Source organism: Pan troglodytes, chromosome 9 (assembly GCF_028858775.2).
Source record: "Pan troglodytes isolate AG18354 chromosome 9, NHGRI_mPanTro3-v2.0_pri, whole genome shotgun sequence".
Classification (NCBI taxonomy): Eukaryota; Metazoa; Chordata; class Mammalia; order Primates; family Hominidae; genus Pan; species Pan troglodytes.
In genome coordinates, this window is record NC_072407.2 from 79,237,201 (window position 1) to 79,263,541 (window position 26,341).

Consider the following 26,341-nt stretch of genomic DNA (forward strand, 5'->3'; position numbering starts at 1 on the left):
ATCTATCCAAAAATAAAGGAAATTAAATATTTTAAATGACTACTCAGAAGACTGAGGCAGGAGAATCGCTTGAAACTGGGAGGTGGAGGCTGCAGTGAGCTGAGATCATGCCACTGCACTCCAGCCTGGGCGACAGAGCAAGACTCTGTCTCAAAAAAAAAAAAAAAAATCTCAGTAACCTATGGGGTAATATACTAACAGCTGTGTAACTGGAATCCCAGAAAGCAGTGGTGGAGCAGAGGCAGAAAAATATTTGAAGAAATAAAGACTAAAATTATGTCCAATTTGATGAAAATTATACTCTGACAGATCTAAGAATTTCAGCAAACCCTAATCAAGATAGTCTCTCTCTCCCTCTCACATGCACGCACACACACCAAGTTAAGCCATAATCAAACTACTAAAAACCAATAATAAAAGGAATAATCTTAAAATGTAGCCAGAGGAAAAAAGACACGTTACAAACAGAAGAACAGGGGTAAGAAAACTGAAACTTTTTACATAAGAAACTACGTAAGACAGAAGACAACAAAATTGACTTAAATTGCTGAAAAATACCCTCACACTAGAGAGAGGCCTTCCGGTGGTAGACATGGCATCAGTAGGTGCCCATCCTGGAGGTGGTATGGGGCAACACATGGCACTCCGTATTTAGCAAATGAGGCTCCATTCTCCTCAACTTTAATGGATCTGGGCTGTGGTTATGGCTGAGGTCCTGACTTCTGTCTAGTCTTCCTTGTTTCTTCCCTGATTCTAAACTTGGTCCTGCACCTTCTAGATATCTCTTTGAGGTACCCAAATAGCTTTCCAATGCCTTTTCTTTCTGCTTAGATCAAGAAAAACTGGTTTCTCTAATAGGCAACCTAAGAGCTCTTAAAAACAGAAAATCCTTCATTTATTTTCTACTCACCTTTTCTCATCACCATTTTAGCATAGTAGTGGGTAGGGTCAAGTTAACTGTTACTTTTTCTAAGCCACCTCTTTTATCTAGGTTTATATAGTTCTTCAATTTTACTTTCAAAACTTCTTTCCCAGCCATGTTTCCTCCTCATCTCCATGTTCTATCACTGCTTGGCTGGATTATTGTTATGGGCTGAATTATGTCCCCCCAACTCCAATTTCATATGTCAGAGTCCTAACCCTCAGTGTGACTGTATTTGGAGACAGACAGGGCACTTCAGGAGTAATTAAGGTTAAATGAAGCCATAAGGGTGGGGCCCTAATCCAACAGGACTGGTGTCCTTATGAGAAGAGGAAGAGAGACCCGAGATCCCACTCTCCCAAGCACACACACAGAAAAGGCCATGTGAACACACAGTGAGAAGGCAGCTGCATTCAAGCTAAGAAGACAGTGCTCACTAGGGCTCCTCACCAAATTTGCCAGCACCTTGATCTGGGTTTTCTAGCCTCCAGAACTGTGAGAAAATAAATTTCTGTTGTTCAAGCCACCCAGTCTATGGTATTTTGTTATGGCAGCCCTAGCTTACTAAGGAACAACTACTGATATAATCATAAACTAGCTGCAATCGTCAGTTAGCTTCAGACTTCTTAACGTAGCCAGTAGGGTGATCTTAAATTCCATGTAATTTGTAACTCAAGTAACCATGTAACTTGAGATTGCCCTGCCTCAGACCTGGGTAAACTTGGCTTAAACCTCCAGTTTCACAGCATATGAAAGACCATTGCCTTCTATTTAATTTATTCAAATTTCTAAACTTAGTTTTTCATGATTCCTGTGGATTCATTCCTGCAACCCTAAGTGTTGTATCAGTTCCACTCATCTGCCAGCTGGTACATGGAATATCAGGAGCTTCACCATTGTCCATAAGAAATTAAATTAACTCATGATTTTGTGACTGTTCCAACTTTAATTAAGTCTCCAGGAGTTGCGGAAGGAAATTATATCCCACACCGCACAGTCTTCTGCCTCCTAACTGGTTTCCCTTTGACACTGCATTGGCTTCCAAAACTTACTGTGTGATCATCCTCACAACCCTCAAAGAAACTCTAGCATCCCTTCCCCTTACTAAGCCTAATTCACTTCCTCAGCCCTTTACACAGAAATCTAACCATGTCGCTTCCTTGTGTGAATGAAAGCGATAATGCCATCTCCTAATTGCCAATATGCAGGGACTTGACTCTGGTTTAGCAATTCCAGGACCGCTGAAGTTTTCTTCCTCTAGCCTCCAACATATATCACCCACAAATGATACCCATAAAGCACCTTCCCCCTAATGGGCATGGCAGCTACTCTGTCCTGGACCTAGATGCCTGGCCCAGTGATGTCAATGCTATACTTTTGCCTTCTTCCTCACTGCTCTTTAAGGACCAGCCCCTCCCCTCTCTCAGGCCACCCTCCAGAGACATCTTTCGGTTATCTTCAGCCCCTCTCTCAGTGCCTTGCACAAAGTGTGGACTCAGTGGCTGTATGATACATGAATATATGAAGAAGTAAACACCTATGCTTGAAATCTTCCAAGGGGCCTCACTGCTTAGAGGATGAAATCTAAAATCTGAAGCCTGATGTACAGAGTCCTCCAGAATCTATGCCCAGCCTATACTTCCCCTGGTCCCTCCCCCAACCCCACCCCCAACTTTCCAGACACCCTCAGCTCTTGTCAGGGACATGAAAAGCTGCCTCTGTCTCCTGGAAGCAATGGGTAGGGATGAAGAGACAGGAGTGGGCTAGGCCTCTGACTTTACCTGTACGAGTGCTGGAGGTTTCAAACAATTTTTCTTTTTCAGTCTCTCTCCGCCTAGAAGGAAGCAGACCATCCATGAAATGAAGGGGTCTAAAGAACCATGGTCTCTTCTAACGTTCCTCCTCCAGGATCTTCTTCCCCCTTCCATCTTGAAACTTACAATCCTATAGCATTTGCCTGCAAGGATTCCCAAATGTCATTTTCTTCTACAGATAAAAAGATTATGGGCAAGGCACGGTGGCTCACACCTGTAATGCCAGCACTTTGGGAGGCTGAGGCAGGCGGATCACCTGAGGCGGGGCCAACATGGTGAAACCCCATCTCTACTAAAAATACAAAAATTAGCCAGGCATGGGCCAGGCAGGGTGGCTCAGCCCTGTAATCCCGGCACTTTGGGAGGCCGAGGCGGGCAGATCACAAGGTCAGGAGTTCAAGACCAGCCTGACCAATATGGTGAAACCCCACCTCTACTAAAAATATTTTTAAAAAAAATTAGCTGGGCATGGTGGTGCCTGTAGTCCCAGCTACTTGGGAGGCTGAGGCAGGAGAATCGCTTGAACCCAGGAGGCGGAGGTTGCAGTGAGCCGAGATCGTGACACTATACTCCAGCCTGGGTGACAGAGCAAGACTCCGTCTCAAAAAAAAAAAAAAAAAAATTAGCCAGGCACAGTAAGGCACCTGTAATCCCAGCTACTCGGGAGGCTGAGGCAGGAGAATCACTTGAACCCAGGAGGTGGAGGCTGCAGTGAGCCGAGATCATGCCACTGCATGCCACCGCACTCCAGCCTGGGCAATAGACTGAGACCCCATCTCAAAAAAACGAACAAAAAAAAATATTATGGCCCAGAAAGAAGCAGTTGTTTTCCCAGGGTCACCTAGCAACTAAGGGACAAAGCCAGAACTAAAACCCAGTCTTCCTGGTTTATGAACTTGCTCTTTGCACACTGCTATGCCATTTCATGGAAGATGGGAAGGTGGAGGCACTTGTTCTGGACAATATTCAAGCCCTGTCATCTTTCAACTGCTCCACATTGAATCCATAGTAATAGGCTTGACTAAGCTTTAGTGACAGTCCCTATCCTGAAAATATCGTCTTATTTGGGGGAGGTCAAAGGGGTGTGAGGAACTGCAGACTACATGAGAAGAGAGATTCAGATTATAAACGCCATCTTGCCATGTGGGATTACGGGAAGAGCATAACTCTTATTTTTCTCAATTTCCTATAATAATCCATTTATTTTGGAAAAAATTCATTTAAAATTATATATATACTTACCAGTGAAAACAAAATATGGCAACAATAAAAAGCACAGAAATGATATCTGCAAGGAGCCACATGAACACATAGAACTTTGGTGTCTGAAAAACATAAACCACAGTGAAAGAACTTTACAGTTAGAAGGGATTTTGGATCATATGGTCTAAGTCCCTTGCTCTGCTGCCAGGGCTGGAGGAGGAGAGGAAGAGGGGATAGACAGGCCAAGGAACCTTGATTGATGTGGCATTCTCAAACACAGACAGTCCCTGCAAGTGTCCTAACAGTCACCCTTATACATGCAGGGGGCTCTAGAGGGAATAGAACACTTCACACCTTTCATCTCACCTTTCATCTCCCAAGACAGAGGGCAGAGGGGGTCCCAGAGAAGTCACACAACAAGTCTATTCTGGACCCAAGACCACAGTCCAGGTTCTTGACTTCTACTGCTGTTTTCAAGGCATGGCTTCTCAAACCTGGCTGTGCAGCCAAGTCTCCCGGGGCAGCTTTTAGTAATACAGGTTTCTGGGTCTCACTAGACACCTAAGGAATGAGAATCTCTGCATTTTTAACACATTCCCAGGTGATGCTGAAGCCATATGTCTGTAAGCCAGCATTTGGGAACCATTGTTCTAAAGTATCACACTTTAATTAAGAATGCTGAAGTACAATTACCCCTTACCTACATGCTCCTCTTCTATGCTCCTTGCCCAAGTCATCTATTTCCCAGAGCTCTGTCTTCTGGGTCCTCTCATTGAGTTTGATGCTCCCTTTCCACCTCAATTGTGCCCTCTCTAATTCCACTTGATGCTAATAGGGCTGGCACATTTTATCCTTTCTCAGACCACTCTCCACCCTATCCCAAGGTCTTTCCTTGAGCTGAATAATAAAATTAATAACACTAATGATCATAATTAACAATAAGCAATTAACAGGAGCCAGGCAGGTATTCTAAGCACTTCAGGGGTATTTACAGATTTAAGCCTCATAATAGCCCTACTAGTAGAAAATCTTAACCAACTTCCACTGAACTGAGGCTCTTAATCCCCTCTGGGAAAAATATTGACTGAGGGCTGCTGTAGTTGGCTGATTGCTCCAAGAGACCTATCACATGAGCAGAATGTTCACAAAGAATCAGTTATCCTTGTTTCCCAAATGGCTTAAGTCAACTGTACTTGTTATTGTAATAGTGCAATGTACTTAGATGCTGCTTAAATTTGTGAGATCTGAGTGAAAAAAGTATGTCATTTTCAAAGAAACTAAGTCAAATGCTTTGAAAAACTCAATGAGGACAAAATAGATCATTAAAGATTAGACAGCAATTAGATTAGGTGTAGGTGAAACACTACAGGGGTTTGAGGGATTATAAAGATCTAGGTAGATTGCTCATTCAGATTGATTGTCCTAATGACTTTAAGTTCCTGTTCTGCTTAAAACAAACAGTTAGAAATCCTAGCTAGTTCATCTGGATGTTTAAATGAGAGAACATAGAACTTGATCAGCAGAAATATCCTCAAAGAAATGACTGTCAAAAGGTGAATGAATATTTTAAAATAAAATTTGTGAAGTATGTATGTGGCATACTGTTTATAAAAATGACCACAAAATTCCTTCCAAACCTATATGCAGGCCCCTACACAACATGACTTAGCTGTGCCTCCCTATCAAGAGGTGAAGTCTGTTTCTCTCCCACCCTGAATCTGAATTTGGCCATGTGATTTTCCTTGGCCAATGGAACATCAGCAAACATAACACTGTGAGAACTTTGAAAAGTCCATGTGCTTTGGGGCTTGCTCTCTCTTGCTGTTGGGAACCCGTCTCCACTAGGTGAACACACTCCAGCTAGCTGCCTTGAGGATGAGCGACGACACAAAGAGAAACTTGGTCATTCCAGGTGCGCCTCTAGACAAATGAACAAGGCATCCTAGACTATCCAGCCCAGCTGACCTGGCTCAAACCAGAGACACCACCTAGCCATCAGCCAGAATTGAGACATGATAAATATTTGTTTAAGACACTAAGTAAGTTAGGTAGTTTTTATTAAGCCATCAGCCAGAATTGAGACATGATAAATATTTGTTTAAGACACTAAGTTTTAGGTAGTTTTTATTAAGCATTAAAAGCTAACTGATAAAGTATATATCATTTTTAAATGATTCCTCACTTTAATTTTCTCAATTACGAGACCAATGACCAGACCAGATTATGTTGGACACAAGTGTGTGTTTCTACTGCACTATTATTATCCCCAATTTTCAAAAAGAAGAAACAAAAAAGCCAAAAACCACAAACACATTAACTAACATTTCCACATTCACACAGTAAGTAATGGAGCCAAGATCTGAATCTAAATCTCAATCAGTCTAACTCTGGAGTGTAGGCTTCCTGTTAAGTCCTCTGGGACACCAGCCTCACCTCCCTGAATAAAATGACACATGGCATAGGCTGGGAACCATGCATTGGGTCCTTTAAAAATGCCTAGACTAGGTGTGGAAGGAAGATTGGTTTTTTACATATATCCTTTTAAACTTTTTGAATTTTGAATCACATGGATTTATTCATTTAAATATTAAAATGAAAAAAACGCATTCAGAAATAGCATCATTTAAGTAAATGTGTACCTCCCAAAGGGACAACTTTGAGACATTACTGATTCAGGGGATAGGATTATGGAGGGGTGTGCTGCTTTCTAAATTATGCATTTTTGTAATGACTGGATTTTAAAATGTTAGAAAAACACATAGTATATACATGAAGGGGAGTTATATGGGGACAGGTGGGTGGAAAGGCTCCACCTGTGGTGAGTGACCTGCCATCCAAAGCTCCCTTCAGGGCCATCTCCAGGAAGCTGACCAAGCCACCATAGTAAGAAGTCAGCGATTTCTCCTGTCTACCAGAGGGCCTAGATGCAGTTACTGGCCCTGTAAGACTGTGCCTTGACTCTGGATCCCTTTTCCCCTGGTCCTGACCCTGAACAGGTCAGAAGCTCAGGCCAGAGGGTGGAGATCTGGAGGAGGTGACTTGAGGCCCCTTCCCTCTTAGGCTTCTCTGACAAAGGTTTTAACTTTCAAGGCCATTTGGAGTTTGAGTTATTACTTGGGATTGGACTCTTAATTCTGAAGTGAGGCTTTTTGATGACTAAAAGTGAACTTCTAAAAGTTATCTAACAGTGACTGGAAAAGCTACAGGACCTAAGTGAGATTTCATTCAGGGGCAGAGAAAGGCCTACATCACAGACCAGGTTTAAAGAATCAATGCAGCGAAATTAAACTGTTTTCTGTTGTATGCTATTGTGTCCCACTCAGTCAACCTACTCTCTGTACAGATAAGAACAAGTTCTATAGCAGTAACTGGTTAGCTAGGGCTCCCTCCACAGATAGTGATAGGATTTGGCTGGGATCGTAAACCAGGTCTTCAGGTTCTCAAGCTTCTGGCAGTAAGCAACAGAAGGCCTAGAACAGGCAACTGGACACTGGCTACCCTCTTCAAAAGCAATTTGTTAGGGCACACAGTTTCCACTTTGGGGTCAAGTACGCTTGGTTTTCTCCCCACTCTCCATGCCGTTGTCAATTGTTGCCATGCCTCTACAAAGGTGGGGCTACAGTAACAAAAATCTGAAGTCAGACCTCATTCTGAATCCTGCCTCATGAAACCACATGCAAAGATATCTTTGAGCTTCAGTTTCCTCATGAAGATGATAACAGTGGCCAATTCAAAGGGTTAAATGACATAATGCATGTCAAGCACATTGTAAGGATTCAATAAATGTCAATTATTATAACAACACTAATTTTTGCCTGAAAATCCCAGAAGGATCTGTGTGAGAGAATGGAAAATACCACATCTCCAATATTCATAGAAGTCTGTACTCTTAAGTGGCTGCCCAGGGGATGGCACAGTGGGCAACACAGGGCTGGGGGGCCTGCACTGCTATCATACCAAGCCTGGAAGAACAATCTGGACAACCAGCTCACCATGAAGAAGTGAGGGTGATCAAGCTGACTCAGGAGCCCAATGTTGTCTGTGGTCACTGAGTTAATCCTGGAGCACCAGGCCAGTGAGAAAAGCCAAGGCGCATTGACGGTGTATACGTTGATATGGATGTTAGCTGCTTTATAATCTCTGGAACAAAAACAGAACCCACAGGGGATTTAGATCAAGTTTCATTCTCATCATCTAAAAGGAGAACAGCCACCATGTTTGTGAAAGGCTGTTGCCTAAATCACCAGAAGCAGCTGATCCAGGGACAATTCATGATACGATGTGACAGAATGGGCTCATAGTACAATAAGATAAAGGATTGGATTTAGCACCTCTGCTCCTGTAGCAACAGTGGTGTGCTGGTAAACCAAATGTCCTAAGGAGGATAATAAAAAGGAAGAAAGAAAACATATTGAAAAAAAAAAAAAAAGAATGGGGAAAAGGAAAAAGGAAAACCCTATTGTAGCATATGCAAATTTCCATGGTAAAAACACTCCTACCATAGCCAATTGTAAGCTACCATTGGTAGAACCAATTTGCAGAGTTTCTGAATATTTAATAACAAGCTGGTATGAGCTGGCTCTGGCATGCTACTATGTAGCAGCACCTATATACTCGCTTCTATCAGAGCACTTATCACCCCCTACTCGAATGATCTGCTCATTTATCAGTTCTTTACTTGACTCTAAGCAAACTAAAAGCAGAGACTATGTCTTATTTGTCTCTGGATACTCAATACCTAGCATAATGCCAGGCTCCACAAATATTAGTTGAAAAAATAAATAAATGAGTACCAATCTGGTGAACTTATTAAATTTCAAATATAAGGAATTTTTGCAAGTAATGAAAATAGGGGGAAAACCTAATTTTTCCCATGGCACTAAATGTCAGTGGATACTTGTGGACTGTTTATAAAGACAGGGAGAAAATAAGTGGAGGAACACCTAGTAATTCTAGCTAAGTTGTCATTTTCAGGGATTCAATTTCTCAGAAAACATACCATGTAAATGCCTTCAAAAAATTTTTTCAACTCTTAAATGGTATGGCATATTGGAAACTGCTCTGTACAAGCCTGGGTTTGAATCCCAGTTCTGTCGTATACGAGCTTAGTAAATTCTTGGCCTCAGTATAGAAACTGTAAAATAATAATAATGCCTCCTTAACAGAGGTGCTAGCAATTAGTTATCCAATATGTTAGAATTGTCTCTGAACCAATCCCTGCAGATAAAGATAAATTTTAAAAATAAAATTAGGAAAAAATAGTAAAAATTTACTTATTTTTACCTTTTGAAACCAAAACTCAAAAACCAATCACATTCCTTGTTTGTTTAAATTTTAAATTCAGGAGATACATGTGCAGGTTTAATACATGGATATATTGCATGATACTGAGGTTTGAATCTGCTACCCAAATAGTGAACATAGTACCCCACAGGTAGTTTTCCAACCCTTTCCCCTGTCTCTCCCTCCTCCATTTTGGACTCCCCATTGTCTATCATTTCCAACTTTATGTCCATGTGTACCCAATGTTTAGCTCCCACTTATAAGTGAGAACATGTGGTATTTGATCTTCTGTCTCTGCACTAATTCACTTAGAATAATGGCCTCCAGCTTCATCTATGTGCTGCAAAGGACATGATTTCATTCTTTCTTATGGCTGCATAGTATTCCATGGTGTATATGTGTCACATTTTCTTTATCCAGTCCACCGCTGATGGGCAGTTAGGTTGATTCCATGTCTCTGCTAATGTGAATAGTGCTGCAATAAACATACAAGTGCAGGTATCTTTTTAGTAGAACAATTTATTTTCCTTTGGGTAGATGCCCAGTAATGGGATTGCTGGGTCAAATGGTAGTTACATTTTTAGTTCTTTGAGAAATCTCTAAACTGCTTTCCCCAGGGGCTGAACTAATTTACATTCCCACCAACAGTGTCTAAGCATTTCCTTCTCTCTGCAACCTTGTCAATATCTGGTTTTTTTTTTTTTTTGACTTTTTAGTAATAGCCATTCTGACTGGTGTGAGATGGTATCTCATCAGGGTTTTGATTTGTATCTCTCTGATGATTAGTGATGCTGAGCATGTTTTCATATGTTTGTTAGTTGCTTGTATGTCTTCTTTTGAGAAGTGTCTGTTCATATCCTTTGCCCACTTTCTTAAACAAGTGGAGTGACATATGTGTTCATGGATTGGAAATTCAATGTAGTAAAGATGTCAGTTCTCCCTCAAATTGATCTGTAAGTTTGATGCAGCAAGGTTTTTTTGTACAATTAGCAAGTGGATTATAAGATTCATATGGAAAAGCACAGCCCTACAATAATTAAAACAATCTGAAAAAAAAATAGTGTGAGAGGGAATCACTCTATCTGATGTTAAGACTTATTATATAGCTACAGTAAGCAAGCTAGTGTGGTATTAGAGGAGATATGGACACATAAATCAGTGCAACAGAACCGAAAACCATACAATAGATCCATACAAATGTGACAAATGATTTTTGACAAAGATGCAAAAGCAATTCAATGGAAGAAAGTCTTTTCAAAAAATAATGCTGGAGTAACTAGACAGCTACAGTTTCTGGAGAAATCAGTAAAAAATAATCCAAAGATGTAAAAATTCAGCCGGAGCCAGACATGGCAGCTCATGCCTATAATCCCAATGCTTTGGGAGGCCAAGGCAGGAGGATGGCTTGAGGCCAGGAGTTTGAGACCAGCCTGGCAACACAGTGAGACCCTGTCTGTACAAAAAAAATTTTAAAAATAGCCAGGTGTGGTGGCACATGCCTATAGTCCTAACTACTGTGGAGGCTGAGGCAGAAAGATGGCTTGAGCCTAGTAGTTTGAGACTGCAGTGAACAATGATCACATCACTGCACCCCAGGCTGGGAGACAGAGCGAGACTTTGTCTCTATTAAAAACAAAAAAAACCAAAAACAAAAAACAAAAAAAAAAACAAATTGAAGAGATAGAATGAGATACTAAAAAATGATTAACTAAAAAATAAAAAGAGAGGGAAGGAGTGACCAAAAAACCCCACAAGGAATATAAAGGACAAATAGAAAAAAAATAGCATGATGGTAATGTAAACCTAACTATATTAATATGCGAACTAAATTTTTTTTTCAGGTTCACTATTGTTAACCTTTTTTCCTCCCTTTTTTTCTTGTTAGTAAAGTTCTAGGGTACATGTGCACAACGTGCAGGTTTGTTACATATGTATACATGTGCCATGTTGGTTTTCTGCACCCATCAACTCGTCATTTACATTAGGTATATCTCCTAATGCTATCCCTGCCCCGTCTCCCCACCCCACAACAGGCCCTGGTGTGTGATGTTCCCCATCCTGTGTCCAAGTGTTCTCATTGGTGAACTAAATATTACTGGACCTAACATTCCAATTAAAAGTCCGAGATTATCCTACTAGATATAAAAGAACAGACAAAATTTTGTTTATAAGAGATGCACTTTAAAGATGCCAAGTGGTTGAAAGCCAAAAGATAGAAAAAGACTTATTAAGCAAACACAAATTATAAGGCGGCCAGTGTGGCAATATTAATACAAGAAAAAGTAAACTTTAGATAAGATTAATTACCTTAAACAAGGGACATTTCATAATGAAGGGGCCAATTCACCAAGATCTAATAATCCTAAGTGAAAATGCACCCAATAAAAGAGTTTCAAAATACAAGAAGGAAAAACACACACACACACACACACACACACAAATCAACAATCGCAATTACAGTTGGATATATTAACAGTTGGGTATATATTGGTAACTGACAGATAGCAGTATAAGGAACCATTCATTTTTCTTTGATTGGGGAAGTTGCTCCCAGAAGAAAGAAGGAATAAGTCTTGATCTTGAGAAGTCTGAGAAGGCTCCTTCTCAACAGGATAACCTGATCTTTTGTAAAAAGAATAATAATATTTACCAGGAAGAGTAGCCTTATATGTAATGTTCTTAAAAGGATGTTCCTGTTTAAGTCTTTCTTTATTACAAATTTTGTAAATAAACATGGAACAGATTTATGAGGCATGGGTCCCTGGAGAATGACACATAAACTAGATAACTCTCTGGGACTATCAAATAGAGATGTTTCATGACTCAACTGCTCCCCTTATGTGTGAGTTAACCCTGCACAAACTCACTTGGAGGCCTCATCTATTACTCTGGGCCACAGAGTACATGTCCAATAAATAAAGATACCTGCACAGCCACAATCAATGTCTCTCCTTGCTTTGTTTGAGCCTCTTGATTGCCTGCTGTATCCTTGAAATTAATGATAAATCTCGGCAGTATGTAGGTTATCTGATATGTGAATGTTTGACCTGCAATCTAATCCTTTGTATTAGCTCAACAGAAAAAGGAAGAAAAAATGAATATAAAATTTTCAAAAAGCCTATCAACCAACTTGAACTAATTGATATTTATAGAATACTACACCCAACAACTGAAGAGGGCACATAATCTTCAGGGGGACATGGGAAACTCACCAAGATAAACCATATAGTGAGCCATAAAATAAGTTTAGAATTTAAGCCATAGAATTTAAAAGGGTTGAAAGTACACAGGTTTGTTCTCTGATCACAATAAGCTTAAATTAGAAATCAATAACTGAAGTAGCTAGAAAATCCTCAAATGTTTAAAAAGTTAGCAATACACTTCCAAATAATCCATGAGTCTAATGAGAAATCAGAAAACTTTAAATATTTTAAGTTGGATGACAAAGAAACAATATATCAACATAATTTGTGGGAGAAAATTAAAGCAATGCTTACAGTAAATTTAGAGCTTTAAGGCTGGGCGCAATGGCTCATGCCAGAGGTTGCAGTGAGCCGAGATCACGCCACTGCACTACAAACTGAGCGACAGAGTGAGACCCTATCTCAAAAAATAAAAAATAAATAAGTTTATAGCTTTAAATGTTTACATTAGAAAGAAGATCTAAAACAGGTCACCTAATTTTCTACCCTAAAAAAGCCATCTATTAGCAAGAACAGCAAATTAAAACTGAAGTCAGTGTGAAAATTATAAAGAGCAGAAATCAATGAAATAGGAAAGTAAAGGTGCAATAGGAAAAAGATAACAAAGCCAAAATTCAGTGTTTTGAAATGATTAAAATTCATAAACCCCTAGCAAGACTGATCAAGAAAAACAGAAAAAATAAAAACTTCCAGTATCAAAATGCATTAAAACTAAAGGTGGCAATTGCACAACGATGTAAATGTACTAAGTGTCACTGAATTGTTCACTTTAAAATTTTATGTTAGGCTGGGCGTGGTGGCTCATGCCTGTAATCCCAGCACTTTGGGAGGCCGAGGTGGGTGGATCACCTGAGGTCAGGAGTTTGAGACCAGCCTGGCCAACATGATGAAACCCCGTCTCTACTAACAATACAAAAATTAGCTAGGTGTGGTGGTGTGAGCCTGTAATCCCAGCTACTTGGGAGGCTGAGGCAGGAGAATCACTTGAACCTGGGAGGCAGAGGTTGCAGTGAACCGAGATCACACCATTGCACTCCAGCCTGGGCAACAAGAGCGAAACTCCGTCTCAAAAAAAAAAAAAAAAAAAAAAAAATTATGTTATGTGAATTTCACCTCAATACAATTTTTTATTTAACATTTTTTTAAAACATTAAAAATAGACCAATAACAAGGAGTAATAAAAAGTAATACAAAGTCTACCGACAAAGAAAAGCCCAGGACATAGTGGCTTCACTGCTGAATTCCACCAAACACTTAAAGAAGAACTAATATCAATCCTTCTCAAACTCTTTCAAAAAAAATAAAGTGGAGGGAATAATTCCAAACTCATTTTACTAGGCCAGCATTACCTTGATACCAAAGCAAGATACGGACACTACAAGAAAAGAAAATTACAGGCCAATATCACCAATGAAATCCTGAGACATAAAAATCCCAACACAATACTAACAAACTAAATTCAACAGCACCATAAAAGAATCATTCACCATAATCAAGTGGGATTCCTCCCTGTGATACAAGGAGGGTTCATCATATGCAAATCAATAAATGTGACACACTGCATTAACAGAATGAAACACAAAAACCATATGATCATCTCAATAGATATAGAAAAAGCGTTTAACAAAATTCAACACCCTTTCATGATAAAAACTCTCAACAGATTATGTATAGAAGGAATATACCAAAATACAATAAAGGCCATTCAGGACATGGCCACAACTAAAATCATACTCAATGGTGAAAAGTTGAAAGCTTTTCCTCTAAGATCAGGAACAAGACAAAGATGCCAAATCTCACCACTTCTTTTTGACATAGTACTGTCTTAGCCAGAGCAATTAGGCAAGAGAAAGAAATAAAAGGCATCCAAATAAGAAAGAAGTCAGATTGTCTCTGCAGATGATATGACCTTTTATATAGAAAATCCTAAAGAATCCACAAAAATACTAAAACTAATACATTCAGTTTATCGGTTGCAAAGTTGCAGGATACAAAATCAACATACAAAAACCAGTAGCATTTCTTTCTATGTACTAACAACTACCTAACTGATGAAAGTAAGAAAATAATCCCATTTACAATAGCAACAAAAATAGAATTCTTAGGAATAAAACTTTACCAAGGAGGTGAAAGACCTGTACACTAAAAACTATGAAACACTGATGAAAGGGGCCGGGTGCGGTGGCTCACACCTTATAATCCCAGCACTTTGGGGGGCTGAGGCGGGTGGATCACCTGAGGTCAGGAGTTTGAGACCAGCCTGGCTAACATGGGGAAACCTGGTCTCTACTAAAAATATAAAAAATTAGCAGGGTGCAGTGGTATGTGCCTGTAATCCCAGCCACTTGGGAGGTTGAAGCAGGAGAATCACTTGAACCCAGGAGGCAGAGGTTGCAATGAGCAGAGATTGTGCCACTGCACTCCAGCCTAGATGATGGAGCAAGACTGCCTCAGAAAAAAAAAAAAAAATTGATGAAAGAATTAAAAAAACACAAATAAATGAAAAGTTATGTGTTTATGGATTGAAAGACTTAATATTGTTACAATGTCAAAATTACCCAAAGCAATCTACAGATTCAACATAATCCCTCTCAAACTTCCAATGTAATTTTTCACAGAAATAAAAAAAAAAAAATCCTTAAATTTGTATGACCACTAATGATTTCTAAAAGCCAAGGCAATCTTGTGCAAAAAGAACAAGGCTGCACACATCACATTCCCTAATTTCAAAATACATTATAAAGGTGTGATAATCAAAACAGCATGGTAATGGCATAAAAACAGACACATACCAGTGGAACAGAATAGAAAGCCCAGACGTAAATTCACATCGTTATAGTTAATTGAATTTCAACAAAGATGCCAAGAACATACAATGAGGAAAGGATAATCTCTTCAATAAATGGTGTTGAGAAATTGGATAGCCACATGCAGAAGAATGAAATTAGGCCCTTATCTCATACCACATACAAAAATCAAATCAAAATGGATTAAAGACTTAAATGTAAGACCTGAAACTAAAACTACTAGAAGAAAATGGGAAAAGCTCCACAACATTGGTCTCTGGGCAATGATTTTTTGGATATGACCCCAAAAGCACAGGTAACAAAAGCAAAAATAGACCAACGGAACTACATCAAACCAAAAAGTGTCTGCATAGCAAAGGAAACAATCAACAGAGTGAAGAGAAAACCTATGAAATGGGAGAAAATATTTAATAGCAAAAAAACAAATAACCCAATGAAAAAATGGGCTAAGGACCTGAAGAGATATTTCTCAAAAGAAGACACAAATAGCCAACAAGCATATGAAGAAAACACTCAATATCACTAATCATCAGGGAAATACAAATTAAAACCACAAGGAGATATCTCACACCTCTCAAAATTTTGGCTATTACAAAAAAGATGAGAGACAGTAAGTACTGGCAAGAATGTGGAGAAAAGGGAACTCTTACACACTGTTGGTGGGAATGTAAATTAGTACAGCCATTATGGAAAACAAGGTGGAGGTTCCTCAAAAAACTAAAAATAGAACTAACAACATATGATCCAGAAATCCCACTACTGAGTATATATCCAAAGGAAGTGAAATCAATATGTCAAAGAGATATCTGTACTCCCATGTTCATTGCAACACTATTCACAGTAGCCAAGATATGGAATCAACCTAAGTGTCCATCAAACAGATGAATGGGTAAAGAAAATGTAACATATACATACAAAGGAATACTATTCAGCCTTTAAAAAGAAGGAAATTCTGTCACTTGTGAAAACATGGTTGAGCATGGGCGACATTATGGTAAGTGAAATAAGCCACGCAAAGAAAGACAAATACCACATGATCTCCCTTACGTGTGGACTCTAAAAAAGTCAAACTTACAGTGGGGTACAGTGGCTCACACCTATAATTCCAGCACTTTGGGAGGTGGAGGTGAGGAAACTGCTTGAGCAAGACCACGTCTCTATGCAGAATTTAAAAATTAGCCAAGTGTGTTGGCATGTACCTGTAGTCCCAGCTACTTGAGAAGCTGAGGTAAGAGGACAGCTTGAACCCAGGAAGTAGAGGCTGCAGTGAGCCAAGATCACACCACTGCCTTTCAGCCTGGGTGACAAAACAAGACCCTGTCTTTAAAAAAAAAAAAAAAGGCCTGGCACAGTGGCTCACACCTGTAATCCCAACACTTTGGGATGCCGAGGCGGGTGGATCACGAGGTCAAGAGATCGAGACCATCCTGGCCAACATGGTGAAACCCCATCTCTACTAAAAATACAGAAAATTAGCTGGGCGTGGTGGCGTGCACCTGTAGTCTCAGCCTGAGGCAGGAGAACTGCTTGAATCCAAGAGGCGGAGGTTGCAGCGAGCCAAGATTGGGCCATTGCACTCCAGCCTGGTGACAGAGCGAGACTCCGTCTCAAAATAAATAAATAAATAAATAAGTCTAACTTATAGAAAAAGAGAGTAGAATGTTGGTTACCAAAGGCTAATGTTGGTTACCAAAAAGTAGAATGTTGGTTACCAAAGGGTTGAGGGAGAGAGGAAATGTTGGTCAAAAGGTATAAAGTTTCAGTTAGATAGAGGGAATGTTTTGAGATCTATTGCACAGCAGGGTAACTATAGTCAATAATAATGTATATTTCAAAATAGCTGAGAGTAAATTCAAATGTCTTAACATGAAAAAGATATTATATATGTTAATTAGCTTGATTTAATCATTCCATATTGTGTAAATATATTAAAACATCACATTGTACCCTATAAATATATACAGTTATGATGTCGATTAAAAATAATATAAATTTTTAAAATGTCTTTAAAACATTAAAAAACTTTGTAGTATCACAAATAAAACAGAGGGCAATTCTATACTCATATACTTTTGATTAAAATAATGCATTTAAAGCATTCTCAGTTAAAACAGCAAGAATAATCTCATTAAACCTTTTAACCACTCCAGCAGGTACCACTGTTATTCTAATTTACAAAGGAGAAAACTGACAATTAGAAACTTTTCCAAAGAGACCAAAGTAGCTGATGGCTAGGCCACGTCTAGCAAACATATAACTTGACACATAATAATAGCTCAATAAATGGAAGTCATAATTATTTTTCAACTACTAGATCAATCTCAGGATTAAGAGAGAAGGAAATCATTCTAGAGCCATTTTCTATTTGAAAAAAAAGTAGAAGAAAATAGAAATATGCTCAAAATAGAAGAGTAGTTGAGTAAAGAAAAATCTTCTGAATGGGAATTAGAGAGTAAAACATATATAATTTTCCAACGCTAAAAGAAAAAAAGACACTATTATATGATCAATCCATGGCCAGAAAGGCAGAAAAAGCAGGAACAGAAACAGATGCATGCAACAGCCTTTTATTAAACCCAAAGGAGACTTTGGATATCTATTATCTATAATCTATCTATAGATTATAGATAGGTAGATAATAGATATCTATATATTATGTATCTCTAACCTGTTATCTCCCTCCCTCTGTCCCTCCCCAAGGAAGACTTTGTCTCTAAAGCATTTAGAATCATATAAAAAATTAACCTTAAATCTAAGACAAAGGGGATATGGATTAAATTAAGCATGTTTAATAATAGTTAAGTTTGGAAAAGTTATTTTATTCCCAGGTGCTTTTAATTCTGAAAATTTGTCTCTAATTGTATATTTATAAATACAGTGGTTAATAATTTTAGTTTCTTCTCATGCTCAGCTATTTTTACATTTTTTAAATAATAGTTTTGTTATATTCTTAATTATCCCTTCCAGAAATATGGCTATCTGGATCACAAAGCCATTTACAAGGTACTGCCATCCATCTGGTAATGGTAGGAGGAAATAAATGTTTTGAGTTCTGACTTTTCAACGTCCACCTTTTATATAAGAACAGAAATGCCAAGCATACAAAAAAGTGTACTGAATGGTGAAAGATTAGAGTACACAGCAGAGGCTAAAGTCTATGTTCCAGGGACACAGTCAACACTTGATAAATGTTTGTTGGCATAGGGAGGGAGGGAGGGAGGGAGGGAGGAAGGGGTAGGAAAAAGAAAGGAGATTCAAAGGAGATAACCACACACAGAAATTCCGAGATGGAAAGGGGAAGTTAAGAAGTTTAATTAGAATGTGTATTTTGTGTAAGTAAGGCAATGTGTGCCAAGAGAGGTGTGGTCAAACACTTACCTTAACCCATTAGGGAACAACTTCTTGTAGTCAACATTTATTATACTGATATTGTTTTTAGCAAGGGTTTCAACGGATACTAAACGGCCCACATGCTGAAAACCAGGAGCCACGGACCTGACGTATTGCCTATCATGAGCTGGCAACCAAAAAATCTGTAAGGAGAAACAAGAAGTCCCTCAGTAGATAATCAGCTATCCAGGTACGAACAGCCCCATAGAGAATGGAGGGAGCTCCATTCCAGCACAGGTAGTATTCTACAGAGAGTAGAGAGAGAGAGTCTAGTCCTTGGTGAAAGAGTCAACATGGGCTAGTATTTTCTTTGTTTTGTTTTGTTTTTGAGATGGAGTCTCGCTCTGTCGCCCAGGCTGGAGTGCAGTGGCACAATCTTGGCTCACTGTAAGCTCCGCCACCCGGGTTCATACCATTCTCCTGCCTCAGCCTCCCAAGTAGCTGGGCCTACAGGCGCCCGCTACCACACCCGGCTAATTTTTTCTATTTTTATTGTATTTTGTATTTTTAGTAGAGATGGTGTTTCACCGTATTAGCCAGGATGGTCTCGATCTCCTGACCTCATGATCCGCCCGCCTCGGCCTCCCAAGTGCTGGGATTACAGGCGTGAGCCACCGCGCCTAGCCCTGGGCTAGTATCTTCTAATGAACTCTTATAATGGGGCTTTCACTAGGGCTACTCTGGAGCTGAGTTTTCTCATGACCTCTCCATTTACCAGTTAACATCAAGTGTGTCAAGGGCCTACTGTGTACACAAAGACTCATACAAGCAAAGTAGATTAGTTGATAGATGTGGGTGAATCAAAAACATCTTTCTGGTTAATGATGTTAAAAATCATCTTTGAGGCTGGGTGTGGTGGCTCATGCCTGTATTCTTAGCACTTTGGAAGGCCGAGGCAAGAGGATCCCTTGAGCCCAAGAGTTTGAGACAGGCCTGGGCAACATAGGGAGGCCCTGCTTCTATTTTATTTAAAAAAAATCATCTTTGAGAGGAGTCATTTCCTGCCAACAGAGATGCTATTATGACTCATCTATGAAATACTTCCATTTGTAAAAAGACTTGTAATTGTTTCACTCACAGCACTCCCATATTCTGAGAATTTATGGGATTTGGAACAACTGACTGCCCAAATGCAGAGTTGCTTCTGAAAAACATTACGAGCAAATCTCTGCTCAAATAAGAACCAGCTCTCCTTTCTATATCATTCATCATGCCAAGTCTTCAAAGCCTTAATGTTACCCAGGCTCTTTCTAATGGATCTATGTTGGTGTGGTGCAGGTCACATTAGATAGTTATTACACATATTCCTCTTTAACAGGGTGCTGACATTTCATTTGGTTTGGAATAGCAAACAGCCTCAATGGTTTTCCCCACTGAGATAAATTTAACTGGGTCATTCCTAGATTACCACATGTAGCTGTATAAGTAACAATCTTCATTTCCATAGGAAGTAAAATTACTTAAGGATCCCAGGGTAGATGTACAAGGTAGGTCAAGTTCAACTACTGTGCTCCTAGGACATGCTACCCACCTCCCAACCTATGTCATAAATACTGAGATAGACATACCAGATGTTGCTCGATTTTAGAGGCAAGGATCACGCTTACTACTTGGCGGACAAATGTGTGTCTGAGAGGATGTTTTGGTGGAGGGCGATGAAGATCAAATATCACAAATTTTCTTTCCTTCTCTGCCAAGTGTCAATAAATCAGCTAGTGTTGGAATTGACTGATTTCTTGCTCTTTCTTTATCTGCCTCTGATAGAGGTTTCATATTGTAAAATGGCCTGAGCTAGAAACAAATACATCAAAAAATACATCAAAAGCACTTTCCAGTTCTCCTACTATGTAGCCACACATCCAGCTCTACCTCAGTTGCTCCATTATCATTCAATCCATCAGGCCCTCTGAAGTACTAGTCCTAGAAAACAGGTGACAAGGAGAGAAATAAAATGTAATCATCATCAATAATTACAGTGTTTGGAATGGTCTCTTCTATATCCAACAACCTGTTGTATTTGCACTGAAGGTCATGTTCTTATCCTGACCTTCCTTTCCAGCCTTCTCTCCCATAAGTCAAGATAATACATCCCTTTTCAGTCATGCTGGCTTCCTACATGGGCTCCCGCTATTCTAGTTTTGTGTAATAGGAAGAACACATGCTTTGGCTTCAACTGAATTTAACACCAGCTCTACCCCTCCCTTGACTTCCTTGCCATATCCACTTGTTAAAATCCTACCCTTCAAATGCTATTTCCCTCATGAAGCTTTCCTTTAATCTTCCTGAACTAAAGAGACTTCAAGGCTGGTGCTGTGATCATGCCTTTAATCCCAGCAGGCTGAGGCAAAAGTATCACTTGAGGCCAGGAGTTCGAGGCCAGCCTGGGCAACATAGTGAGACCCTTGTCTCTACAAAAAAAATTTAAAATAGCTGGGTGTGGTGATACATGCCTGTAGTCCTAACTACTAAGGAGGCTAAGGCAGAAGGATTACTTGAGCCCAGGAGTTTGAGGCTGCAAGTGAGCTATGATTGTGCCACTGCACTACAGCCTGGGCAATAGAGTGAGGCCCTGGGCAATAGAGTGAGGCCCTATCTCTAAAAACAATCAATAAATAAAGAGACTTCAATGGCTTTGAAGCCCAATGGCCCATTTTTATGCCTCTGTCTCATTCATATATAGCTAATGTATGTAAAAATAGCTAAGCATGAGAAGAAACTAAAATTATTAATGACTGTATTTATAAATATACAATTAGAGACAAATTTTCAGAATTAGAATTTGGACATGTCTTAGTACATTAAAGTTCAATCCTGGCTCACTATGCTTCTTGCTATGCAACCTTGGTAATAAAACCATTTAAATTCTCCAAGTCATCATTGCCCAAATTATAAAATAGAGGAGAGGAAGAATAACCTATATATTTCTTAGGATTATTTTGAAGATTAAATATGATAAAAATATTTACAGGGTCTGGGAGTATGTCTGGTACATAGATAGAAAAGTATACAATTCACATTAGTTCCTTCACTCTCTGCTGACTCTACTGGAGTGTAAATCCCTCTTGGTGGGAACTGTCATACATTCTTTGAAACGCACAGCATTTCACCTAACACATGGGAGAACACACATATGTTTGCTACATTAAATTTAATAGATGGCAACTTTGATAATCACTTGCCATTTTTTAGATCATTTGAGTGAAGGCAGTGATAAAAGGCTACCTCCCAGGAGAAGAAGTAGCAGAAGGAAGAAGTCACATTTTCTTAAGACTCAAGTAATCTCTCCTTTTCTCTACACAACTTTATCTTCATTCTCTTTCATACCTCTCCTATTTCTTCTTCTTCTTCCTTTGACCTAAATAAGCTGCCTTTTTAAACATTTTTCTCAGGAAAGAAACAATCACATTGCACAGTATCTCCGGAAAATTGCTAGGCCAGAAGGCAGATCATTGCTAGGCCAGAAGGCAGATCTAAACCATGGTTTAGATCTGATTGAAAGCTACAACTAATGGTTTTCTTAATTCTCAGGACAATAGAAATATGCTTCAGAATTCAAGATTTTGTTAGCTACTACCAGACCTAAACCAACTGGTTCACTTAACTATTAAACCTTCTTGTGAGAAAAATTGTTAAAAGAATTTATGGGAAAGACCAACACAAGACCAAAAATTCAAAATAGCAAAGATGGTAAATATTTAATCAATATAAGAGTTTAAAACTAGACTCCAGTAAACTTTAAATAGTATTATGGGGGTAGGCCTAACAGCTGAAGTACATTGTGCCTCTTTAGACTTAATCAGAAAAATAAACTGGAATGGATAAATGCCTGTTTAGACTATATTCAACATGTGATTGAATGTTTTCAAAAAGCCACAGGAAGTAACAAGCTAGAAATGAAAATAAATTTCTGGTCCTCCAGATGAAACATCTGGTTCCTCAAATAAAAATGAGATTAAAAGGTCCTCTGTTCTCTGTGCCTCCGTGTAGACATATTACAAAAAGAAAGGTTATTGGAAGAGCCAATGTATAATATTGGTTAAGAAATAGAAAGACAAGTCCGGGCATGGTGGCTCACGCCTGTAATCCCAGCACTTTGGAAGGCCGAGACGGGCGAATCATCTGAGGTCGGGAGTTCGAGACCAGCCTGACCAACATGGAGAAACCCTGTCTCTACTAAAAATACAAAATTTAGCCGGCTGTGGTGGCACATGCCTGTAATCCCAGCTACTTGGGAGGCTGAGGCAGGAGAATCGCTTGAACCGGGAGGCAGAGGTTGCGGTGAGCCAAGATCGCACCATTGTACTCCAGCCTGGACAACAAGAGTGAAACTCCGTCTCAAAAAAAAAAAAAAAAAAAGAAAGAAATAGAAGGACAATTAAACCTGTCCAATGATGCCACATCAAGGCAACATTCCACTGAATAGACGATTCTGATAAGAACTAACTGTAACTACATGTGAACAACAATACAATTTTCTTTTCTTTTTTTTTTTTTTGAGACGGAGTCTTGTTCTGTCGCCCAGGCTGGAGTGCAGTGGTGCAATCTCAGCTCACTTCAACCTCCGCCTCCCAGGTTCAAGTGATTCTCCTGTCTCAGCCTCCCAAGTAGCTGGGATTACAGGCATGCACCATGACGCCCAGCTCATTGTTGTATTTTTACTAGAGACAGGGTTTCACCACGTTGGCCAGGCTGATCTCGAACTCCTGACCTCGTGATCCACCTGTCTCGGCCTCCCAAGTGCTGGGATTGCACGCGTGAGCCACCATGCCCGGCCAACAATACAATTTTCTTGTTGATATGGGCACCACCACATCTCCCATTAATTGCATTACTATAAAAAAATCAGATCACCAGAGTACTACAACCACTTAAGTAGTGGGAGTATCTAACAATCCTGTCTTTTTCCATGTCCCAATATAAAACTATTACTTTGAGACCATTGTCAGAAGAACATCTCTTTCTTCTCTATGGCACTTTCCCTGTACATTTATTTATTTATTTTTAATTTTTATTTTTCTTGAGTTTTGTTCTTGTTGCCCAGGCTGGAGTACAATGGCACAGTCTCAGCTCACTACAACCTCCACCTCCCAGGTTCAAGCAATTCTCCTGCCTCAGCCTCCCAAGTAGCTGGGATTACAGGCACCCACCACCAAGCCCGGCTAATTTTTTTTTTTTTTTTTTTTAGTAGAGACGGTGTCACCATGTTAGCTAGGCTGGTCTCAAACTCATGACCTCTCCCCTATAAATTTAAATATTAGAGGCTGGGCAAGGTGGTTCACAGCTGTAATCCCAGCACTTTGGGAGGCCAAGGCTGGCAGATCACAAGGTCAAGAGATCGAGACCATCCTGGCCAACATGGTGAAACCCTGTCTCTACTAAAAATACAAAATATTAGCTGGGCGTGGTGGTGTGTGCCTGTAGTCCCAGCTACTCGAGAGGCTGAGGCAGGAGAATCGCTTGAAGCCGGGAAGCAGAGGTTGCAGTGAGCCAAGATCATGCCACTGCACTCCAGCCTGGCAACAGACCAAGACTCCATCTCAAAAAAAAAAAAAAATTAGGAAGCTACTTTGCAAAAAGAACCACAAGAAGAAATGTACTACAGACAAATTGTTTTTCGAAGCCTCAGAAGGTTCTATCGCACATTATCAAATTACAGCTCATATGAACGTTACTATATTGATTCAAAAAATAACCAAATAGACTTCTGGTTTCTGGTTCCACATGTAAGGAGCTTGGAAGCTGTCACTCCATCCTAACAACAAGTAAAAAGTTGAACAGAATGAAAAATCAACAACTCTTCTTGGATCTGTAATAGAGGTGAGGACACAGGGCAAACTGCTGCCCAGAAAATTGGAGACACAGGTGAAAGGAGATGAATCATAGCTTACCAGAATGAGCCTAACAAATGGAAACCACTAAGGAAACCAGTGCTCGGGTAGGAAAACTTGAACCATCATTGACAAATTCCTGGAGGATTAGTGTGGACAAGTCTGAGAGTTAAAAAACTCAAGGGGACACCTTGAGATACGTGATTATGTTGTTTATTTGAAATCTTTCTACGTTTTTTGATGTAGGCATTTATTGCTATAAACTTCACTCTTAACACTGCTTTTGCTATATCCCATAAGGTTTGGTATGTTGTGTTTCTATTTTCATTCATTTCAAAAAATTTTTAAATTTCCTTAAGTTCCTCATTAACCCACTGATCATTCAGAAGCATGTTGTTTAATTTCCATATATTTGTACAGTTTTTAAAAAGTATAACATCTTATATGTAAAAAGCTTAAATTTGACATAAAATTTTATAAACACAGTATTATCTGATTTTTACATTTTCTCTTTTATTTGAGCCAATAAAATTTATTTTTTTAACTTTTATTTTAGATTCAGTGAGTACATGTGCAGGTTTGTTACCTGGGTATATTGCATGATGCTGAGATTTGAAGTATGAATGAACCCATCACTCAGGTACTAAGCTCAGTACCTAATAGTTAGTTTTTCAACCCTGGCCCCCTTCCTCCTCCAGTAGTCCCAATTTTCTATTGTTGCCATCTTTATGTTCATGTATATCTAATATTTAGCTCCCACTTATAAGTGAGAACATGCAGTATTTGGTTTTCTGAGCCTGTATTAATTCACTTAGGATAATGGCCTCCAGCTGCATCCATGTTGCTGCAAAAGACATGATTTCACTCTTTTTCATAAGTGCATAGTATTTTGTGGTGTATATACTTGTACAGTTTTGAAAGTTCCTCTCATTGATATCTAGTGTTATTCCATTGTGGTCAGAAAAGATACTTAATATGATTTCAATTATTTTAAATTTGTTGAGATTTGTTTTGTGGCCTTACACATGGTCTGTCCTGGAGAATGTTCCATGTGCTGATGAAGAGAATGTGTATTCCATAGCTATTTTATGAAGTATTCTGTAATTGTCTGTTAGGTCCATTTGGTCCAAGTACAGTTTCAATCCAATGTTGATCTTTTGTCTAGATGCTGTTCAATGCCCATAGTAGGATGTTAAAGTCACCAACATTTACTGTATTGGAATCTTTCTCCCCCTTTAAATCTAATAATATTTGCTTTATATGTCTGGGTGCTTTAGTGTTGAGTGCATGTATATTTATAATTGTTACATCTTCTTGGTGAATTGATCCCTTTATTATTTCATAATGACCTTCTTTGTCTTTCTATAGTTTTGGAACTAAACTCTGTTTTATCTGATGTAAATATAGCTATTCCTGCTTGCTTTTGGTTTCTGTTTGCATGGAATATCTATCCCTTCACTTTCTGTCTGCATGTGTCTTTACAGGCAAAGTGAGTTTTTTGTAGGCAGCATATAGTTGAGTCATTTCCTTTATTCATTCAGGCAGTCTGTATCATTCAAGTGACTAATTGGTTTACATTCAAGGTTATTATAATAGGGGATGACTTACTGTAGTCATTTTGTTAATTGTATTATGTTTGTTTTGTATATTCTTTGTTTCTTCTTGTTTTTCATTTCAGTCTGATGGTCTTCTGTAGTATAAAAGGTTTGATTTTTTTCTCTCTCTCTCCTTTGCCTATCTGCTCTATTGATGAGTTTTATGCTTTTGCATGTTTTCATAATGGTGATTATCACCTTTTTGCTTCCAGATGCAGGGATCCCTTGAATATTTCTTATAGGGCTAGTCTAGCGGTTTTGCATTCCCCAGTTTTTGCTTGTCTGGGAAAGACTTC

At 39.1% G+C, this 26,341-nt stretch overlaps 1 protein-coding gene across 1 annotated transcript in view; it reads right to left on the reverse strand.

Annotated features, from left to right (window-relative positions):
• Nucleotides 1-26,341, reverse strand: part of GDPD4 (glycerophosphodiester phosphodiesterase domain containing 4) — an 84,821-nt gene that overhangs the window by 8,269 nt on the left and 50,211 nt on the right. The window contains 6 exon segments of the mRNA XM_063783265.1: nucleotides 2,704-2,756; nucleotides 3,979-4,061; nucleotides 7,932-8,079; nucleotides 18,611-18,765; nucleotides 20,191-20,319; nucleotides 20,321-20,413. Of these exon segments, the coding sequence (XP_063639335.1) occupies nucleotides 2,704-2,756; nucleotides 3,979-4,061; nucleotides 7,932-8,079; nucleotides 18,611-18,765; nucleotides 20,191-20,319; nucleotides 20,321-20,413 (661 nt within the window).